We start from the raw sequence: 23,124 nt of genomic DNA, 5'->3' as shown, positions 1-23,124 counted from the left end.
TAAAGACACACGAATTTGTTTATGGATATTCAGAGACTCAACCGCTCCTACGTTACTCCTTCTTCCGTTTCCGAAAGGAATCCACTAGATGACTTTGAACATTAGAACTTCTTGTAACTACCCCACTCCAATCTTAGGACTTAACCACTGCCTAAATCAGAACTCCTAGCACTCTCGATTGTAGGCCTCAACCTCACAATCCGCATAATGTTTGACGTCTCTTATGCCAAGACTACAAACACAATCTTTAATGTCTTTGTGTGAAGGTTCACTCAACTAAACTTTGAAGCTCATCTCTATTGTATATGTGGGAGTTATTGTGTGTGAGGATTTAATCCTTTACAGTGTATTGATCTCTCAAATGTATTCTCACACATTGGGGAAAAGCTCTCACAAAGCTAATATATCTATTTTGGCTCCCTTTCTTGGGCTTGCTCTTATTCAAGCTTATAAATCTATTTAGACGCCCTTCATCTCTCTTTGATTCTCTAAATGATGTTGTATTTATAGCCTCCAAGAGACATATATACGTTAGACACAAGAATATGACCGTTAGTAATGGTTTTGTACTGTTTCTGATATTGAAACGGTCATATTCATGCTTCTTAACACTTTCCTGATCTTCTGCTGATTTTGGGCTCTACTAGTGCAGTAGCTATTGGTCATATACTGATTTCATCCGCTACTGGTTGCTTCGGATACTATTTTTGATCGGATACTGGTTTTCAACGGCTAGTGGTTCGGACTCTGCTGCATTTCGGAGTCTACTGCTTTTCTGCACTTCTGTTTTCCACACCGTTGTTTTTAGTAGTAGGTTCTATTAATTATATCTCTTGATTCATTAACTTCTGGGCAAAGTGATGAAAATTAAAGTTGTAGTCCATTGTCTTAGCTTTCCATGGAATCAAGAATCACTCAGTTTGGAGTTTTTATGAGAGAGATAAGCCCAAAATACTCACATGTGTCTGAAATTTTGCTCCGCAGAATTTCAGTGCAAAACCAGATTCTTCAATGTAGTTTATCAAGTCATTATGCTCCGATCCATACTTTGACTTCTGAATATGATTTGTAGATCATTGTCTTATATTCGTAACGCATACTGAATCGTTCCATTTAGATAAGAGAGCTGCAAGATATGACCTAAATACCAGAATTGCTCAGCGGCTACTGGTTTTTGTTTTCTGCTCATCCGGTTCAGCTCCAATAGCGTTTTTAGACAGCAGTTTGACATAGATAACATTCGAAATAGTACTACTAGTCTGAAATATGACTTGCAGCTATTTGAGTTGGCAGTTCACTGGTTTTGGCCGCTGGTCATTTGGATAATCGAGTTATGAGATACCATCTAAACAATTCAGCTCGCCAGAAACTAAGTGTGCTGGAATTTTGTTTCACAAGCTTATCACTTCCAAAATGTGATGTATGACTTACACACTTAAGTAAATATGTTAAAAATACAATAACAAGTTTTGTTATCATCAAAATCAAGATTGCTTGTGTTTTACAATCTTGGATATTTATGTAATTATAAAAATACCATTTTTTTATTATTTTTTTGCTTTTTATAAATATTTATTTACAAAAATTCCATTGTTTTTATTTCACATTTCATTATGATCATGATTATGATTATTTTTATTTTTAGTTAAAATTTTTAGTTAAAAAAATAGACAAGTACTGGTATATATACATGATCAAACCGCTACGTCGTCGTTTGCAACCACTGAGGAATGAATGAAGCAGAGGGGTTTTAACAAATCTCCGCCGCCGGAAAGGTCCAATCTTCAGGCACTTTGAGCTATCCCTCAACTATTGAGTATTGCGTTTTGTAGGATTATCTCCGTGTTGAAGAAAAACTCTTCTAGTCGTGGATTTTGAAGGAGAAAACATAATCCCAAATCCTATATTTTCGAACAAAACGTATCTCCTACCTTTATCCTTTCAGTAAGTATCAATGAACGTGCTTTACGGGTTGTATGATGTGTATATGACTGATATTTTGATTACTTATTTTTTGTGGAGTATAGGTATGGGTTCAGTGAAGAGGAAGTCGTTGGAAGCGGCGATAAGCGAGGATTACGAGGCTCCGACGAAAAAGCCGCAGCAAGACAATGGTTTCATGAAAACTATTGATGAGCCAGTGGCATGCCTGCATGATACATCTTATCCAGAGGGATATTTGCCTCGTAAAGCTTTGAATTCGGGTTCAATAAAAGTAGAAAACTCGAAGCCTGCCAAAGAGTTCCCTTTTACCCTCGACCCTTTTCAGTTGGAAGCAATCAAATGTTTAGACAGTGGAGAATCTGTCATGGTACTATTTTCTTTAAGTAATGGAAATTAGAAAGAATGATGTTAGTATTTGGTTTCAGCGGTAGTTTTTTCTAGGATTATTATAGAGAGGGATATTTAAGTTGTTTACACTGGAATTATTTAGGGAAATTAATTTGCAGAAACTTCAGTGTTGGAAAGTTGTGTTGGTTGGCATATGCTTTTGTTATTTGGTTGCTAACGAGTCATGATACGTGAAAAACATTGGAATTAATTTGGTGGAAGGAAGCAAACTCGTGAAATTTACCTTTACCCCTGATCTTTGTCTTGTTGAGTTTCACATTTCAATTTGCTGTTTGTATGGAGCCAAACTTTATATTTTCATCAAAGCTATGTTCCTCTGGAGGCAAAAATTAATTTCTGAAACCGTGGTCAGGTCTCTGCACATACATCTGCGGGAAAGACTGTTGTGGCATTGTATGCGATTGCAATGTCATTACAGCACAAGCAACGTGTGATATATACGTCCCCAATTAAGGCTCTCAGTAATCAGAAGTACAGAGAGTTCAAAGAAGAGTTTTCGGATGTGGGGTTGATGACAGGTGATGTGACTATTGACCCCAGTGCTTCCTGCTTGGTGGGTGTGATTTAACATTTGATTACCTTTATTTTACAAACCTTTTGAATTATTTGTACTTGACTAAGGCTTGATAGTCCTTTTCAGGTGATGACTACCGAGATCTGGCGAAGCATGCAGTACAAAGGATCTGAAGTTATAAGGGAGGTAGCATGGACCATTTTCGATGAGGTGCATTACATGAGAGACAGGGAGAGGGGTGTAGTGTGGGAAGAGAGCATCGTTATGGCACCAAAGAACTCCCGGTTCGTGTTCCTCTCAGCTACAGTTCCCAATGCGAAGGAATTTGCTGATTGGGTTGCAAAGGTGATCGTGGCATGTCATGCTATTCAGTAAAGTTATGAAAACTGCTTTTAATTTTGAAACTTTAATACCCTGCGTTTCGTAAAGACATTGATGAAGGCTTGAAGTAATTATTAAAACTTTACAGTTAATTTGAACTCCCTAGGAATGTAAAACTGAAATCCAATATTCTGTTGGATTTTTTATTTAAATATTGCATGCATTATGTAATAATACGTGAGTTTTGTTGAATTTTTTATGTGAGCTCTTGATACTCGCCCAAATCCCCTTCTAGTAATATAATGATGTGTTCCTACTTGGTTTTCTAGGCTGGTTTTGGATACCATTTTCGTTCTTATTCAAATGGTAGATTACACTTGAAACTCGGAGAAAAAAAAAAGTAAGTTATTAATTAGGTTAAAAATAAAATAAATATATTAGGGGCAATGACCTGATAAACACTTCTTAAGTTACTTATTCTTTTTTCTTTAAATGAATTACATAGTTGATAAACACTAAAGTTGGTTGTTTGGGCTTTCATGTGGAGATTTCAGAATAGTATATCAATTTTCAGAAGTTCTTGCCGGACTTGTTTTCAAGACTATTTCTAAGACAATTGAGTTAAGATAATTAATAAACATAATTGAACCACTGAAGTTATTCGATGAGTGTCTTAGGAGGTTTTTCTGTAGAATGATGAAATTTTTACGCTAGTATGATGTGTGTTGAAAAATTGACTAATTCTGTGTGTTGTGTTAGTTATTTTAGACCGTTGAAACATGCATGTTTGTGCTCATGTCATTCTCGGAATTCAGGTGCACCAACAACCATGCCATATTGTTTATACGGATTATAGGCCTACGCCACTGCAACATTACATATTCCCTTCTGGAGGTGATGGCCTTTATTTGGTGGTCGATGAGAAAGGAAAGTTTCGTGAGGACAGCTTTCAGAAAGCTTTAAATGCGCTAGTTCCTACTAATGAAGACAGAAAGAAGGACAATGGATTTCGACAGAAAGGTTTAGTTGTTGGAAAAGCTGGCGAGGATAGTGACATATTTAAAATGGTGAAAATGATTATCATGCGCCAGTATGATCCTGTCATATGTTTCAGTTTCAGCAAAAGGGAATGTGAATTTCTTGCAATGCAGGTATAACTTGTTTTAATTTTATATGTAATTCAACTACTTATGTCCAGCATTGGTTGCTGATTACCTTCTAAAAGAAAGAAACCTGTAGAAAATTTAAAACCTATGTATAATAAGATTTGTTTAGGCATTTTTAGTTTAGATAGATATTCTTGGTATTGTATTTTCCAACTGTAGTTGTACAATCCCCAGGATGGCGAAGATAATTTAGGAAGTATAGCCTATGTATTACAACTCAATTTTATGTATTAGCTATCTCTATGAAGAAAGACATATATGGTCTCTTGGTATGTTCAATCTTAAATTACAAAATAAACCTACAAAATTATCAAATTGCAAAAGAGGACATAACATACCCAATACATAATATTTCTATATTACATTACACACGCAATGTGTGTGGTTGCTAGTATGCTATGAAGCATGAATAAGAACTGTTAAATTTATTTTTCTCTTGCTATTATGCCTTTGCACTCATGATTCAGAGACAAGTTAAACATTAATATTGTCTTTCTATTATGGCACAAACTACCACATTTATAGCGACATCCAACACTAACTCAGTCTTGCCATCCTCCAGAGTTAGTGCTGGAACAATTCAATACTGTTAGGTTTGCTATTGGATAAGATTAAGATTAACATATGTATTTTTAGTAGATATTGAATAATTGGTGTTTAATCCCTAGGATTGTTTGAGATAATTTACGAAGTATATACCCTATATCACAATTCGATGTATTGTATTTGATATGTATAGAAAATAAGAATAATAAAATATTCTTCACTGGCTATCAGGCCTTTTATGTGCGAAATTCCTGACCAGTTTGTTGATTCCCTTTGTTTGCTGATCTCTTGTCATTAACACTTTTCTCATTCAAAGTAGATGTCAAAAATGGATCTGAACAACGATGATGAGAAGGCGAATATTGAAACTATATTTTGGAGTGCTATGGATATGCTATCCGATGATGATAAAAAGCTGCCACAGGTCATATTTGTGCTGCTATGTGGACAATAAGAAGCTATTTCCACCCTATTGTGATTTTCTCTATGCTTATTTTATGTGCCCGCTTATGCTAATTTTCAGTTATTGACCTATTCCAGGTCTCGAACATGCTTCCCTTATTGAAAAGAGGAATAGGTGTGCATCATTCTGGTTTGCTTCCCATCCTGAAGGAAGTTATTGAAATTCTATTTCAGGAAGGATTCATCAAGGTTGATAAGAAGCCTCTTGTTCTTTAAAAAACATTTCACCTCTTTTCTCATTGTAACACTAGGTGTTTGGTGTTTTTAAAATATCATTATAAATTTTTGGTGTACTTTCTTGTAAATAAAACTGCAATGTCATCATGGGATGTTATAGCAATGCACATATCTGCTCTGCATAGTGGTCGTATAGCAACATTTACTCACTAGTAAACTGTTGGCGAGTTTGTGTAATTTGAAATAAAAGATTACTTATTTCCAGATATCCTTTATGTACAAAGGTCTGGTCTTAGCCATGGCTGCTTGTCTATTGCATTCTATTTGGATGACCCATGCCTTTTTATTGGGCCCTTTCTTGAACCTTGTCTCTTTAGTTGCCCACACTTGAAAGTTTCTTTTTCTTTTCACTTTCTTATTTACCTTTTTTCTTTCATTTTGTTTCTTGCAGTGTTTGTTTGCAACAGAGACCTTCAGCATAGGGCTGAACATGCCTGCCAAAACTGTTGTCTTCACGAATGTCCGCAAATTTGATGGAGATAAATTTAGGTGGATATCTAGTGGGGAATACATACAAATGAGTGGTCGGGCTGGTCGGCGCGGAATTGATGAACGTGGCATTTGCATCCTAATGGTTGACGAGAATCTAGAACCTTCCACAGCTAAGCTGATGTTAAAAGGAAGCGCTGACCCTTTGAACAGGTGAGCTGTTTTACCTGGTATTGAGTGACGTACCTGTAATGCTCATTAAAAGAAGATGAAAAGCAATGTATTGGCAGTAGTGTTGGATTGTTTGTTTTTTTAGTAAATTTTTTAGGATTCTTTTGCTTTTGTTTGTATTCTATCAAATATATTAATTAGTCTACGCAGAGAAGCTAATGGTGATCAATTAAGTTTCCTGATTTCTTGTTTGTGTTTGCAATTAGATATGGATTTTTGCTCGGCATAAGCATTTGCTCCATCGCCTATACTATATCATGTTCATTACACCTAAAAGATGTATGTGTTCCTGGATCATATTGATGGCATCTGACTTGATATGTGGCAAATGTTTATTGTTTTGATTGGTGTTGTTGATCTGTTGTGCTTTCCAATTGTTGTTTACTACTTGATTGGTGTCAGACAGTTTTCACATTAAATTGTGGAATGATATTTTGGCAGCTTTTGATTGCTGTTAAACATATTTTGTTGAGCAGCAATACTAATTAATCACTTTTACACCAAAATCCCTGCAGCAAAGCGCTGTAATTTATGTTTATGGTTGAAATATTCGATGAGCTTGGGGATCATGGTGTTCTCTGTGGCCGACTGACGACTTGCACCAATGTTTTTTGACCATTAAAAAGAATCCAGAGTCTGGTGATGTTTAAATCTCAATTGTTTTTCCTTATAGATTTATATCTTGCATTTCAGTGCATTCCACTTGAGCTACAATATGTTATTGAATCAAATCCGAAGTGAAGACGGTGATCCTGAAACTTTGCTGCGCAATTCTTTCTACCAATTTCAATCAGACCGAGCCATTCCTGATCTCGAAGTAAGTTGATTTATATGCTATTATTAGCTGGTCTCAAACGGTAAATGAATTCTAATATCTAGGGGCATTATCCTTGCAGAAACAGGCAAAAGTCCTTGAAGAGGAGAGGGAGTCGATGATAATAGAACAGGAGGATAGTTTGGAGAATTATTACTCTCTGCTAGAGCAATATAAAACCTTGAAAAAGGATGTCCGTGATATCGTGTTATCGCCAAAACACTGTTTACCCTTCCTGCAGCCCGGCAGGCTTGTATGCATCCAATGTACAAAGAATGATGAAGATTCGTCATCATTTTCTGTTAAAGATGATGTAACATGGGGAGTCATAATTAATTTTGTGAGGATTAGAGAAGTTTCTGAAGGTGAGAGGTCTTTCTGTTAGCTTAGGTTCTTTATGTATTTTAAATTCTTAATCATCTATTGGAGATGTTTATCTCAGAGGATGGAAGTAAGAAGCCTGAGGACTCGAGCTATATGGTGGATGTTCTCACAAGATGTCGCTTGCAGAAGAATGAACTTGCTAAAAAAACAATCAGGATCCTTCCAATTAAGGAACCTGGCGAGGCTGCTGTTATTTCAATTCCCCTTTCACTGGTGAATTGTCAATTTTATTACTCTTACACGTCTCCTTGTAGTTTGCCTTTTATTGCCTACACCGGCCTTGGCTTAATAAGCATGATTGAGGAAAAATACTTCAATAAATGACCTAAGATTTATAAACATTGTTGGATAAAATCAAAATTATTATCAATCTATCTTATCTTGGTTTCAAGATTATTTATTTCGCTGAAAGACCCAAGTTCACGGTTCTGATGAAAATTTTTGGGCAAATGCGGTGCAGCATCCCCTTGAATTCTAAGAAAGCATAAACCCCCCGGTATAAAAATTAATGATTGTTTTAAAACCCTGTGTTTCCAGTTGAGACATGGGGAAATTCTTTATTGATCACGGATCTTTAGTAATCTTTCTTTATAAATTAAACATCAGCCATTTTCTTTTCTTATTGGATTTGAATTGATGGAATGTGGCTTCTTTCTCCTTTGTTTTATTTTTGGCAGATTGATTTCTTGAGTAGTATCCGGGTAATAATACCAAAAGACCTCCTGCCAGTTAAGGCTCGAGAAAATACGCTTAAGAAAGTGTCTGAAGTTCTCGATAGATTTGTTAAAGAAGGCATGCCTCTCCTAGATCCTGAAGATGATATGAAGGTATGCTACGGTTATTCTTATATTTTATCTTGGTTTTCTACAGCTGGCTATCTGGTCTTTCTTCCTCTTTCTTTTTCCCCTTTTTGGTAAATTTCTGTATATTCTCCAGGTTCAAAGCAGCTCTTATAAGAAGGCAGCAAGTAGAATAGAAAAGTTGGAGAACCTTTTTGAAAAGCATGAAATTGCCAAATCTCCACTGATTGAGCAAAAGCTAAAAGTTCTGCACACAAAGAAAGAACTTACTGCCAAAATCAAATCTGTAAAGAGAATGATGCGGTCTTCTTCAGTATTAGCATTCAAAGGTGAACTTAAAGCGAGGAAAAGAGTACTGAGGAGAATGGGGTAATGTCATCTTGTTCTCTTGTATGTCAGAAGTGACTCTTGAATATTTTAATCTTGACCTGCATATTTTTTTCTTCACGATGTAAGGGTGAGGTATCCACATAATTTAGCTCTTGTTGATCTTGTTTGATATCCTTTTGTTATTGATCTATAATTTAGACACTATATTTGTTGTTTTCTCACTTTTGCCACATACACTGTAGTCTGTACCTGACTAAACTGATCCAGGACTCTTAACTCTTCCAAAATATTTGTCTTGTATACAATGATTCAATGTAATTTTCTTGTTGGAGTTGGCATCCTCATCTTTGATTTACTCTACATTTTTTTTTTGGGTATTCCTTTGTTATCCCTGCTGCCTTTTATTAAGATTTTCTTCTAACCTGAAGAAAATGGCAGACAATTGAAAGAAGTAAACTGCAAGGTCTTTGATGTGAATATAACATTTATTCAACTTGCTCTACTTTTCCAGAAAAAAGATCATAAATAGGTTTTTTCTGCTAGTGTATCCTTGTGCCCCATCAAAATTAAGGTTACTGATTATAACATGGGGGGAAAGAATAGGAAATGGGCTTTGTTTTACTAATTGATAAGCTTGGCTAGAGTCATTTCATCAGTGTTTCCAGGATTACTAATGCAGCTAAACAAATGCTTCTTTCTTTTGTCTTGAACCTTTTTTATTTGATGGTAATAAGGTGGTAGCTGCACCAAGTTGAACCATCATATGGATTTGCAAGACGGTTACCCTCATCTCCTGAAGTTACAATACTTAAATCTGTGGGGAAGTTATTTGATATGATTGAACCATTCGCCATATATTTTGCATTTCTGGGCATTGCGGTTTAGAATATGGGGCAATTCTAAAACCCCAAGAATTACCAGTCATCATATCACGTTGCTGCTGTTGACCATCCATTGTTCTTGTTTGTATTTTATTTGGGGATTTGGTTGTTGTTTGTTCTTCGCATTATTGAAATAAAATATCAGTATTAAAAATTTTGATCCAATAAACTTACAGATATATTACGAGTGATGATGTTGTGGAGCTGAAGGGCAAAGTTGCATGTGAAATCAGCAGTGCAGATGAATTGACATTGACGGAACTTATGTTCAATGGGGTTCTGAAGGATATTAAGGTGGAGGAGATGATATCTCTTCTCTCGTGTTTTGTGTGGCAAGAAAAGCTACAGGAAGCCCAAAAGCCTCGAGATGAACTTGAGATGCTTTTCATGCAATTACAGGATACAGCACGTAAGGTTGCCAAGGTTCAGCTCGAGTGCAAGGTATCTTCGGACCTTAATATGTTTTTATTTTTAGATTGCTTGATGCTTTAATTAGTAATGACAATTGCATTTTGCATTTGAAGCAGTTGTCTAGCATTATCCGGAAAAATATATTCGGTGAAATGTCTAAAACCATGTCATATTGTGATGGAAGATACAAATTAGCTTGTTTTATAATTGGGAGACGGAGATATTGGTTAGACTATAGTACAGGACCCAACTCCATATCCAAAATCCAATCAAGTGGTGATGTTAGTGCACAACTTTGTGTAATCTTGCTGTGAAATAATGGATTTTGTATGTTTTTTTTTAATGTTCTTGGGCTGATGGGTACTGTATCTAATTGTTCAAGGCCATTACTCTGGCTTGCAATGTTATTTTCACCTTCCATCGATGGCAACGAATGACAGACAGATTTTTTTGATTCCACAATTAGAATAGTGCTTTTGTGCAGCACAAAAAACATAAACTAGTTTGTTCTCTATAATTATAATTCCAATTTTATCCGTGTGATTGCTATTTCTGATGCGACGCCTCCCTCCATGTTCTGAACAATCATTGATATTCCTATTTCTGTTTTTCACATTTAAATGGTGATTGCTGAGGCCCTAGTTTTCAATCATATAACTGTGGATTTTTTCCCTTGGCGTCAGGTTCAAATTGATGTTGAGGGTTTTGTGAGTTCTTTCAGACCAGATGTTATGGAGGCGGTTTATGCCTGGGCAAAAGGATCCAAATTCTATGAAATTATGGAAATATCACAGGTGTTTGAAGGAAGTTTGATCAGGGCTATCAGGAGACTGGAGGAAGTCCTTCAGCAGCTGATACAAGCAGCTAAATCAATTGGAGAAACAGAGCTTGAAGTAAAATTTGAAGAAGCTGTCAGCAAGATAAAGAGAGATATCGTCTTTGCAGCTTCATTGTATTTGTAGGGTATGCCTGCTGGATTTCCCTGATGATAGATATTGTGTTTGTGATTTTGAGGCAGAAGGTGTGGTTATATCTAAACAATGCAAGGATGACAAGAAGTTGCAATGAAGCAGAAAATTTTATATCAGCTGAGAAATGTATCAGTGGACTTGTCCAGGGCTGCTGCAAACAATCCAGTTATGGAAACAATGTATAACAACGCCACCATGTAGTTCTGCAATTGGATGACTGCCATTTATATTCGGCATGGCAGAAGAGGTGATTTGATTAATTTTGACATGTAGGTGAAGGATGAAAGCGTGAGAATGTTGGTACATGTTACCAAATGAGCCTTTACCTGCAGAAATTTCTGACATTGGTTCGTTCAACTCTTCAAGCTGGCCCCCCAAAGACAGAAGTTACAATTTAAGAGCTGTTTGCGTAATTTTTGTGTTTTCTCATAGAATTTCGGTTGTGGAAATTTGATCGAACTTATCTGTAATGCTAGTCAGATAGAATTCATTCATTGATTCATCTTTTTCGTGCCTAGCGTGGAGAAAAATATACAGAAGATGGCCAAGTGTGCATCCTTGAAACCTGGTTCAACTTTTATCTTTGTAGAATCAATCGTTTTCTTGCATTTTAGATGTGCCCATTGTTGCCTTTTCTGCATTAGTTGTCATTCTCTGTGATTTAAATCATGTAATTGTAGTTTGAAGCACAATGTGAATTTGGTACATATGCACTAGCACCTTACTGCGTGAGCTAGAGGCAGAAACTGTATACTTTCTTGATGATTTTTACAGCCATCAAACTTCCCTAATGTGAAAACAGGGAAAAACACACCTTACCATGTGGACCCCAAGATTAAGAACACATCCCAAAGCGCCATTAGCCCTCTCTGGTTTTCTGGATTCAAGAACCACGGGAGTCCCATGAACTGGATTCGGGGCCAGATACTTTTGATACGAGAAGCTGTCTGCAGGAGGCATCTCTTTCTTTGCGGACGGAGTATCATTGCTTAGTTCTGGAGAAGAAAAATGTGCTTGAATTCTTGAATTGTCGGAGCTGGTGGATGCTGAATTCACCTCAGGTATTAGAATGGTCTCTTCGGATTCATGATCAAACTCCATCCATGACGGTAGGAGTGGGGCGGAAGGCAAAACAGGCTGGTAGTGATTATTGTGCCAGGCATGATATGGTGGCAGAGGTGGAGGAGGAGCTGGCCGGGTCGGTGGGGGCTTCTCGGTGGTGATGTGGAGCTTGGTTTTCCTTTTCTTCCTTGACCAAAATTTGAGCTTTTTCAAAGACTTGATAACCTTCATTTGGCTTCTACGCTCTTCAAAGTTCGGACATTTGAAATTGGAAAGATGGAGAATTGGAACCTTTAAGAGTTCAAGAAAGAGTTATTTTCAAAACAAAGCAAAGCAAATGTTGCTTTTTCAAAATTTGTGACCGTTGCCCTTTCCACCAAACCAATTGCAAGTTCTTCTGATTTGTCGGCAGTCGGGAGGGAGCTACATAAGATGAATCATGGATCTACGGAACATAGTTTTTCATAGAAAAAGTAATGGGACGATTATATAATAACCATTGTTATAATCAGAGATTTGTTTTTTTTTTCTCTTTTTTTTTTTCAATTGAATAAAGTGATTTAATTAAAAAACTATAAATCCGGTCAAAAAAAAATTAAAAAATTAAAAAACTTTCAAGGGCAATTAAGTAAGATCGACATTGATTAAAAGAATTCTCTGTTTCAAATTTAATTGGACAGTTTTTTCCCCCAATATTTTGGAATTGTGAAATGAAATTTTTTTTTGGGTCGAACTTTTCAGTGATTGTCACATTTTTTAAAATCATTTAGGTGCATGGAGTGCGAAATTATAACGTTGAGACAGATTCTCAGAAACAAACGTTTTCCAATTTTCTAAGAAACAAAGAAAATTGTGCAACCACCAAACATAGAGAACAAAATAAGTAAATTTTATTTTTCTTATGTAGAAAGTATATAACGTAACAGCACATGACGGCAAAAATGAGAACTGTCTCCTATCAAACAATCTCTCTCTCACTAATCGACACCGTCTAAAATTAACAGTAAAAACTAATACTTTTAACATAAAAAATAACTGTCATTAGTCGGAGATCTCACAAATTTACCCGTGCTGTCACAAGAGTTTTAGCGAAAAATGAAAGGATGCAACATTTTTTAATACCATGATAATATTACAGCACATGCCACCAGCGCCTAAAGCTTCTATATTTAGATATCTCAAACTCTTGTAGAACACTGTATCTTCTACTAAAAGTTTCGGATGTTAGTAGCACACGGAGCAGGATGTTATCCAGTTATGTATACGCAAAAGATTTGAAATGCGATCACAGTGTCTTCGACGAAATTCTCCCGAAAGAAAAGGGAGAATGTGATAAATATAAGTATCAAAACAAAACTTCCGATCTCCCGCCATCAAAAACCAAACTTAAATCCAGATAACAAAGTCCACCATCCATCAATGCCTAAAGTGCCTTACATTGGTAAATATAAGTGATACTCCATACTTCTTACAGCAATCGATTGCATCGGCATCTCGGATGCTTCCTCCCGGCTCAGCAATAACACTGATCCCACTTTGACATGCTTCTTCAACAGCATCATTCCAGGCTATTACAATATTAAAACTTGAGAGTTCAGATAACATGCAACTTACTAAGCAGGTTAAAAACGTAAAACAGATGCAAACAGCTAAATGCTATTCAGTAGCAACATTTTCTTTCTTCTTAACCTCCAACACCCTTTTTTACTCGATCCAAATGCCAATTCCGTCCATTGCAAATGTAAGAAGGTGGTCTTATTCTCTCTGTTCAATTTTACCAAGCCTTCATTGTTGCAATGACACGTACTGTTCATAGCACAACATACACTATCAGTAACGTACCAAATGGGAAGAAAGCATCACTGGCCAATGCAGCTCCCTTGACTTCATCCCCAGCTTTCCTCATTGCTATCCTCAAACTCTCAAGACGGTTTGGTTGTCCACTTCCCATACCTAGCATACAATTGTTCTATAGAATGCAGAAAACCGGGGGTCAGAAGTTGGATGAAATTTTATGCATCCATTTTGAGAGATAATTTGATCAGAAAACAAGTACCTTTGCAATAACAATTGCATTGCTTTTCACATGCTTCACACAAAGCCATGCAAATTTAGAATCAGACAGTTCACTTTCTTGTGGAATTTTATCAGAAACAATGTCGAACTGGATATCTTCTGGTGTCAGATCATCTGCCTCCTGAGCTAACCAACCCCCACCAACTTGTCTGAGTGATAGTTTCCCTTTATCATTTTTACTTGCTTCGAGGATTCTCAGTGTCTTGGACTTTCCACGCAGTACCTCAAGACCCTTTTCAGTATACTTAGGCGCAACTACGATCTCGTAAAACATTCGAGTTTCACCATCTGTTGGGCTCCTAAACTCTCGAATATCTTTTGCAAGAGCCTGTCATACGAATGATGAAAAGTTAATCCTTTCAGAACACCAGCATTTCTTTTTACATCTCTACATCCTTGTTGATTTCTAGGAACCACCAGTTTGAAAAATAGCAGCTCCTGAGCTCAGTGCTCAATGGAATCGCCTAAAAAGAAGACAGCCTTATTCTAAAAGTAAATGGCAGAGTGGAAAATTAGTCTTACCTCATCTACTTCGACATTGAAGGCGACAATACCACCAAAAGCACTGACTGGATCAGCTTTAACAGCTAGCCTGTATGCTTTAATAACATCATCACGTGATGCCACTCCACAAGGATTTGTGTGTTTCACGACCACACATGTTGGTTTACTGAACTCACAGACACAGTTCCAAGCTGCATCGGCATCTAAATAATTATTGTATGACATTTCCTGAATCAATGAGACAAATATTGTACATAAACGACAAAGTTGTTCTGACACAATACCACCACAAAGAAATGATTGAGAAGGTCAAAATCACAAAATAAAACGCATGAGCCAATGAACTTGTCAGAGCCTCGGTTCTCATTTCTCTTCTATAGCAGCACAATCATGTAAATAAAGCTGCCAATGCTCAGTAAAGGCTAACAATAGGAGAGATCTGAGGAAAGAACTGCAGGTATATTCTGAAAATATTTATTTAATATTCTTAAAGCTTGAGAAATACACTCTAATATATATATATATATATACTGGTCTAAAACATAAAAACCCAATCTCATCTGCCCCAAAAAATAAGAAATATTTAAAATGCATATTCTGAAAAACAAATCAACACTTCACAAGTTACATTCCTAGCTTGTCTAAAAAAAATTCAAACGTACGCCTAAATAATTCATTTATTAGAAAATCAGCTGTTTGATCAGATATTGGGACATAGATCAAGCAGATTATTTCCTCGATAAAATATCGATCCACTTTGAGATGGTGCCATGTTGTGGGATATATTGATTGCAGCCCTGCTGATACATGGCTTAATTGGCAGTCCTGATGCAAATCTTCAGTCATTTGATGACCCCACCCAGGCTGTATCAATGGCCAATATTTGTTCCTCTACTTTTAAGAAAAACAAACCTCTTTCACGAGTTCCCTTTAGATTTCTAACGATTCGATAGACAGTCTCCATATTTTCTTGAAAGGGAGCACGTAAAAACTGGCTCAGACAACTTCATAAAAAGCTATATTAGCGTGGGAGAGATAAATTGATTTTTCATCTAAATGTTGATATTTCCCTTTTCTACCTGATTACCACTCATTTTCGGCTCCAACTTTTGATTCGGATCTACTGCTGTGCAATTTAATTTTCAGTTTCTTTTAGGAGGTCCAACTTATACTTTCATTGGGATACTGAGGTTTGTTTCTTGCCACTCCCATACCCAGAAAATATCTTAAATTTCTGTAGTCCTTCATTTCATATTCAGCAGCAAGTTTTGCTTGAGCCTTTCCATTTTATCTTAATCTTCGCCTATAAGAACATTTATCATCTACATAATAAAAATAGTTCTCATACCATTGTTATGACTGTAGAACAGGTGGTGGATGGAAAATCTACTTTGAAGCGGACACTTTAAAACTCATATACTAATGTCATGCCAAACAATCATGTGCCAATTTATAGAGAAAAGCCAAGAACTTCAGAAAAGATGGATTGATAAAATCAAACCCATATCGCAACCATCATTAAGAAGCAATGCTATTAGCAGGAAGCTAAATATATACTTTACATGCACACAAGGTTATGAAAAAAGAACGGATGTTTCCGGGGGTGGGTGGGGGTTAAGGGGGAGGAAACAAGGTCCTCCATACGATCCCAATATCATACCTTTCCATGATGTTGAATAGCAGTTGCAATCCCACCACCATTGACCTCAGAAAGAGACTTGTCAGCATAAAATGCAGCTTTTTGATGTGGATTTTCCCCATACCGAAGTGAACTCTTGATGGATAAAGGCACCGTTATGGTTGGAGGAAACTTGTCTAGAAGATGTAAAAAATTTCGAGGGTAAGAACATAATCAATGATATTAAACATAATACACAATTAATGTGATGGATAAAAAAAAAATCGTCAATTATTGTTTGATTTCTTAAAACATAATTTCAAACTGATATATGGCACATTTCAGTGTTGTCCATTTAAGTATTCTGAAGCTTGGTTGTGACATACCTCCCCCAGTTTGCTTCCACAACCATTCTGAAACTGCTGAGTCATAAGAAGAAACGTGCTGAAAAGCTTTCCATGCAAGCCTCCTTCGAAACTGCTGGTCATCTTGTCCTCCTTTGAGATACTCTAGGAGAGCTGGATATTCTCCAGAATCAACCACAACCAAGACATCCTTGTGGTTCTGTTCAATGAGAAGATATCAAAACAGACATCAATACTAAAGGAAAAAACAAACTGCTGACATCAATGAGATTTTTCGTGTAATACTAGTTGCTCTTCCACATTAAATGGAGACATTGGTTAAAACATGACATGGACAGAAGACAGATGTATATATTTCTCAGCCAGAGATTTGATTATATGGTTAATGCATCCAAACATTAATTTCCTTTTGGCACATGTTTTAAGTCGACCAAGTGCACACTCTCTTCATAAGGATCCACATATTGTGGTGATGGGATGTGGCTATTCACGAATTTAGCATCAACAATAGAAGTTCCCAATAACTTTGTTCATGATCATTTCATTTAAACCTGAAGGCTGTATTGACTGACAGCTTCCCAACTGTAAAAGATGTGACACACTTTCTCATACCTCATCCAACTTTACACCATATGTAGTAAATATTATCCAATAAATACAAGAGAAAACCAACGTAGGCATGCTATATATAAAAGTTTTTGGCCCATATAATGCCTTCAGAGAGGAAAAGGTCTGAAATACCAAAACAGAAGAGTAGTATTTTGACCTTTGTGGCTTTGAATAATTTATTTGCACTAGCTTGACAATGAGAAGGGTTTCATTCCACCAATGAGAAATTTCTACTAGATATAGTGGAATGACTGGAATATACTGGCTATATGCCATTAGCTTGATGCCGCGAAGGTTTTTCATAGCATGAAGTCAAAATTTTTCCCTTTTTCGATGATTTTCATGACTCAATACTGACAACTTGGATGATAAGGAAATAGAAAGGCCTTTCAGGGTCCCAAGTTTGTAGCATGGTTGAATGAGTTTTTTATGCTCAGCAGGAGCATATGAAAGATTCGTCCTCACAGAAACTTGGCTGGGCATTGTAGACAATCTCGGACAGCTTTATAGAAGCATCTTGAATACAAGAGCTTTTCCACCAGTACTTTTGAAATTAATGAACTTGTTGAAAAAACAAAGATAACATCTTTCCAAAAGAAACACAAAGATGACACAGTTCATCTGAAACGACTAAACCAAAAAAAAAATACTAAACCTTTGCAGCAGCCCTAATCATGGCAGGTCCACCGATATCTATGTTCTCAATCCCATCCTCGAAGGAAATACCACTTGATGAGGAAACCATTTCATAGAAGGGATACAAATTCACCACTACCACATCAAATGTACCTGAAGAACAACAATTTGATAAATAGTTAACACATCAGCACAGAGAAGGACCAAGGCCAATAAATTTAGAATATTATCCATCAGAGTATTTCTTTTGCCAACAAGTTGATAGTACAACTTAATATGAACAATAAATTTGCAAAGTATTGTGATTCAACAATTTACTACAAACCGAAACCTCAATATCTATTTATAGCATAACAGGCATGTAATTTGACAGAGCAAAGAGACTCCTATATTTATGGAGTGGCGCAACAGTTCATTTTTTTCCTCACTCCAGAAAAAAGTATGTTGTCCTTGAACATTGTATTTCTGAACTTGGCAGTTTGCTGCTGAGAGTTAAAGTATATAGGATTATGGATCAAACAAATTTGTCTCACACTCATTCCAGAGTATGTCATTGACCATGGATACCCTTTGTCAGGAAAAAAATCAAACATAGAGACATAGAAGATATCAAAATAACTAATTGCGACACAAAATGGTTGAAGAAACTACAAAACCCTTGACAAGTAAATATAATTGAAAACGTAAAGACGATTGCTAACAGATAAAATAAAGATTTTAAAAAAGAGTAATCAAGTCTTACATGCTCTGTCTAACAGTGAAAATTGTTTCCTGTTTCTGATGCTGTTACATGGCATAAGGATGAATTTTGAATTGTTTACTGAAATTTGCTCATACGAGTAGCAATTCCAGTGATTAAGCTCATCAGAGAGTGGCAAAATAGCATCTTTTCTTTAAAATGTGACATGTAAATTTTTGACATTGGGAAATATGCACCATTTTATTACAAAGGAGTTGAAGGCGAAACAGAACCTAAATGTCACACCCCAAAAAAGGCATTTATTTTACAATAAACGAAATTTATAGGAATGAATACAACGAAGAAAAAGTATTTAGACCATTACTATCACATCTGACAGGGAAAAGAAATAGCTCACCAATTCCATATTTATTGAGGGACTCCATGTGATGCTCTTGATCTCTTCTAGCAAGAATACCACCATGTATGCTTGGGTGTAAAGTTTTAACACGGCCATCAAGCTGCACATGATGAAAAGTAGAAGACACAAAAATTATGTTAGACAACCTAATTAGATGAAGAAAATGCATAAATTTGGATTCCATGACAAATCATGTGCATGAACATGTATATGTTAAAAAGCAGGAGAAAGGACAACCATTTCAGGAAAACAAGTAAGTTCCTCCACTTTGGTGACAGGAACTCCAGAACTTTCCAATGCTGATGCTGTTCCTCCAGTTGAAACAATTGTGAACCTAATAAATTACAAATAGATTACGTGTCTGTTACGATCAAGAATGGCCGACAATGAGTGCATGCTACAACATGAATATTGCATGATAATCAACTGAAATTTCAGCACGACACAAAAGTTTCACCTTTTTTTTCAATATTTTGAAGAAATGAAATACTTGAAGCTAGACATTACATCCTAACTTACACCCACATATTAGCAAGTGATCACGTCCTTGCAAATGAATAAAATTATGTCAACCACAAATTTAGATCGGTTAGCACCAACAAATCAATTTGACAAAATCATGTCTCCATTGGCTCGTGGATTAAAATATATTAACCACACCACATTATGATCAATTAGCACCAACAAATCAATTTGACAAAATCCCATGCCTTCACTGACCATAATCATCAAATAGTTTATATTTACACATGCTGCAGGATCACTGCCAAGTAGTAAGTACATCTACTCATTCCTATAAGCAGACTAATTGAACAAATACTGCTTTTCTTTCATTTGAAAGATTAGTGGCTACTATAAACAGTCGTTTTGTAAATATCTCATTTTCACGACGAGTATTATTAACGCTTTGTGGTCCCCTCTCTATATTTTCTCCAATGGCTCAGTTTGGTTTGAGTGATAGGATAGATAATATATAGATAAGTAATGTAATGTAAATAAATAAGAAATGATAGTTAATTTAATATTTGATTTGATTGATAGATTATAGTTTATTTAATTTGATTAAATTTTATATAAAAATGATAAATTACCATTTTGTCCTTTTAATAATAAATAAAATATGAATAATATTATTTATAAGGGGTAGTATAGTAATTTCACTTCAATGATTTGATTGATGTAAGATAAATAATTAATGATTTGATTGATGTAAAATAAATAATTAATAAATGGATAAATAATACGTCAAAAAAAACGCAGAATTGGATAAGATAAGTTATATCGAGATTAATAATAATCGTACCAAACGGAGCCCTTGAGTTCTACCATGTGATGCCCTAGAACATTATTATAAAAAATCATATTTAAATCTTTAATTGATTGTATGATTATTTCTTAATTGGTCATGTTATTATTCAAATTGAATCTACAACTAGAAAAAAATTCTAAATTCTACACAAGCACGGACCCATGCCATATCCATGTATACATGGACTGCAACACGTATGAGTATTTTATCCTTGTGTTAAATACAGTAACATCCACAATCTGTGGTGGTTCAATAGAAAAATCATGTATTTTTACATAGAACCATCGTGCATGAACCTTATTCAATTAGCCTAAACGAATATTAAGTTCTAAAGTATGTCAAAGGCTTGAACTCTGTATAGCATATCTAAATGAAATACCCTGCAATTAATTTGTAACCTTTGGGCTATGTTGCATGCATACGGGTATGAGTATCATATCGAATACGATACGGACACGGCGACACGATACAGAAAATTTTGAAAATATAAGAGACAATACGGCTATTATTAAAACATATATAAATATTATATATATATATATATATAAATTTAGCGAGAGAAGCAGAAAGAAAGGGGAACGAGAATGACCGAAGCCGAAGCAGAATGATGGTCGACGATGAGAGAAGCAGAATGAAAGGGGAACGAGAATGACAGAAGAAAGAATGGCTAATTTAGGACTTTTTTAGGCCCAATTCATTTTAATCTATTTATTAATTAGCCTTCAGAAATTTATTATTTTTCAATTTAACCCTTAAAAATTTTAATTATTTGCAATTTAGCCCAAACGTACCCGGAAAACGTGTCCATGCCGTACCCTAACCGTATCCAAAACGTATCTAACCGGTCAAACTTTAAAAAGTCAACAACACGGGTTTTGCCATATCCGAGACGCGTATTCGCGTGTCATACCCGTACCGTACCCAACACTTCAAAAAATAAATTTAGAAGTACCCGTGCTACATAGCCTTTGGGTGTAATGGTGGTGAACGGCTTATGTAATATCTAATTGTGTAAAGTTGCATCCCGCCATTATATGATTACTATCAGCTATTATATATTGAACACTATATGTTTCATCCTCTTATGTGACATTAGATTTTTAATTGCAATGTGTTGATTGCATTTCATTCTCATATCTTGCATAAAATCAAATGCATTTTGTAAACACAAGTCGCATTATAAATACATGTTACGCCATTGATACATCCAATGGTTTGAAGCATAGTAGTGGGGATTGTAAGGAGCTATAGCTAGTTTATGTCATTGATGTTCATCGATATGGTACAAGCACACACACACTCCATACAAAACGAAAACAAAAAACAAAACCAAACCAAACCAAACCAAACAAAAATGCACTAGCATGTCAGAAGGCTCACCCCAAATCCTGCAATCCATTGCCGAGCAAAGCTAAATCTTTCTTGTCTGAAAGTGAAATCAATGCTCGCCTCTTTCCTAATAGAAAAGCACGATTAAGCTCAGCCAATTTTTTCTTGAAATTTCAAACTGTTGAAGAGTTGATAGGATGATATATTTCATTAACAAAATCCAATCTTATTTTTGTAATCTAATTTTATTCATAGTTAGCTGTGATATGATAGGATGGACACTTACAAATGCAGCCAATAGAGGTTCCAATTAGGAGATGTCAAACAATGACCAGTAATCATATTAATAGACAGAGAGGGAAGACAAAGGGAGAGAACATGCATTATCTAAATATAGGTGAAGAGGTAATACGAGATAGAGCACAACGGCCTAGGAGGATCAGGATCTATATTGGCTCCACGTGGTGGGATAAAGGCTTGTGCCCTGAGTTTATATTCCATTGTAAAGCATGCGACAAAAACTTGAAATAAAAAATTTGTTTCTTCTTTCCTGCATATCATCGGCTATTACAAACAAACGGAAAAATAAAAAAGCAACAGGTTTCGATGCATTCGCACAAACCGTAAATCATGAAAGCTATAAGGAACACACAACAGATAGAAATGAAAAAGTACCAGAAAACGAGGACTTGGAGCCATGCTCGGGAGTTGTGAGAATTTCCGCCATAGCTTTAATTGAAAGCGCAGCTACCATACACGGAACCGCGGGTGACTGAACCTCACACAATATGCAGAAATAAATAGAAAACAATTGAATTCCGAGGAAATTTGAAATGATATAGTTAGATGCCAATCCAAGTACCGATTGGTTGGATGAAGTTCTTGGCTGGGGAGAAGCCGTGGTGGCGCAGAGAATGCTCGTGTATGATAGATGCGCCGCCTTAGCAAGTGAAGTGTTGAAGGTGACGGCGAAACCCTGCATCGCTGATTGATTTCACTTCGGAAGTCTAACTGTTTAATTTTTCATTTATATAATAATATTTAGGGATATTTAGGTAGAAGGGAGTGAAATCTATTCTATTTAAAAAAAAGGATTGGACATGTAATTTATGTGTATGTTCTTCTGTTTATTTAATAAAAAATAAAAAAAAATTTAATAAATTTTAAAAACCAAATTTTCTTAAGGTTTGGGTCGACCCAGAGCAATCTTGGGTCGACCTGCTTGGGGTTGACCCAAGATTGCTCATGCTTGCGTCGACCCAATTTGTGCTGCGGAAAGATGTTTTCGCAGCGCGCTGCGCGCTGTGGAAAACCAAATGCGCGCTGCGGAAAAAAGCATTGCGTGCCTAAAAAAAATCATGTTTTATTAGATTAAGGATGCGATACATAAGAGACTATGCTGATTATCAATTCCATAATACATTTTTGTTTGTAACCCATTTATTTGTATTTTTAACATTTATGTTTGTAAAAAAAATTAGGCAGTTAAATAATTTTTTCGTTGCTAATTTTACAATTTTGATCAAAATTTACATAATTTTACATATAATCGTATATGTTGCAACATATTGATCCACTAATTTCACAAGTTTGTTCAATAATCGTACACATTTTTACATATGAATTCATTAATTTCACAAGTTTGACCGATAATTACATAATTTTGA

At 35.8% G+C, this 23,124-nt stretch overlaps 2 protein-coding genes across 4 annotated transcripts; one reads left to right on the top strand and one right to left on the bottom strand.

Annotated features, from left to right (window-relative positions):
* Nucleotides 1-1,734: 1,734 nt before the first annotated feature.
* LOC140863947 (DExH-box ATP-dependent RNA helicase DExH9) lies at nucleotides 1,735-11,464 on the top strand. 3 transcript variants are annotated; one of them, XM_073267758.1, is made up of 15 exons: nucleotides 1,735-1,920; nucleotides 2,028-2,311; nucleotides 2,705-2,905; nucleotides 2,993-3,211; nucleotides 4,003-4,338; nucleotides 5,219-5,323; nucleotides 5,440-5,550; nucleotides 5,990-6,240; nucleotides 6,952-7,075; nucleotides 7,155-7,437; nucleotides 7,515-7,669; nucleotides 8,134-8,283; nucleotides 8,393-8,625; nucleotides 9,644-9,908; nucleotides 10,562-11,464. In XM_073267758.1, exons 2-15 carry the CDS (start codon nucleotides 2,030-2,032, stop codon nucleotides 10,838-10,840), a joined length of 2,994 nt encoding a protein of 997 aa, XP_073123859.1. In that variant the 5' UTR covers nucleotides 1,735-1,920; nucleotides 2,028-2,029; the 3' UTR covers nucleotides 10,841-11,464. The 3 variants fall into 3 exon arrangements, with proteins under 3 accessions (XP_073123859.1, XP_073123858.1, XP_073123860.1); XM_073267757.1 differs by having other exon boundaries at nucleotides 1,735-1,944; XM_073267759.1 differs by lacking the exons at nucleotides 1,735-1,920; nucleotides 2,028-2,311 and having other exon boundaries at nucleotides 2,773-2,905; nucleotides 2,983-3,211.
* Nucleotides 11,465-12,827: 1,363 nt separating this feature from the next.
* LOC140862242 (uncharacterized) lies at nucleotides 12,828-22,474 on the bottom strand. The gene is made up of 12 exons (XM_073265247.1): nucleotides 22,320-22,474; nucleotides 22,133-22,229; nucleotides 21,509-21,584; nucleotides 19,057-19,153; nucleotides 18,817-18,919; nucleotides 17,739-17,872; nucleotides 16,496-16,673; nucleotides 16,152-16,306; nucleotides 14,510-14,719; nucleotides 13,968-14,315; nucleotides 13,754-13,880; nucleotides 12,828-13,479 (listed from the first exon to the last, which is right to left on the bottom strand). Exons 1-12 carry the CDS (start codon nucleotides 22,437-22,439, stop codon nucleotides 13,328-13,330), a joined length of 1,797 nt encoding a protein of 598 aa, XP_073121348.1. The 5' UTR covers nucleotides 22,440-22,474; the 3' UTR covers nucleotides 12,828-13,327.
* Nucleotides 22,475-23,124: the final 650 nt, after the last annotated feature.

This window comes from Henckelia pumila, chromosome 4 (genome assembly GCF_033568475.1).
Source record: "Henckelia pumila isolate YLH828 chromosome 4, ASM3356847v2, whole genome shotgun sequence".
In the NCBI taxonomy this organism is placed as follows: domain Eukaryota; kingdom Viridiplantae; phylum Streptophyta; class Magnoliopsida; order Lamiales; family Gesneriaceae; genus Henckelia; species Henckelia pumila.
The sequence above is the reverse complement of the archived record's forward strand: the minus strand, read 5'-3'. Positions and strand labels throughout refer to the sequence as shown.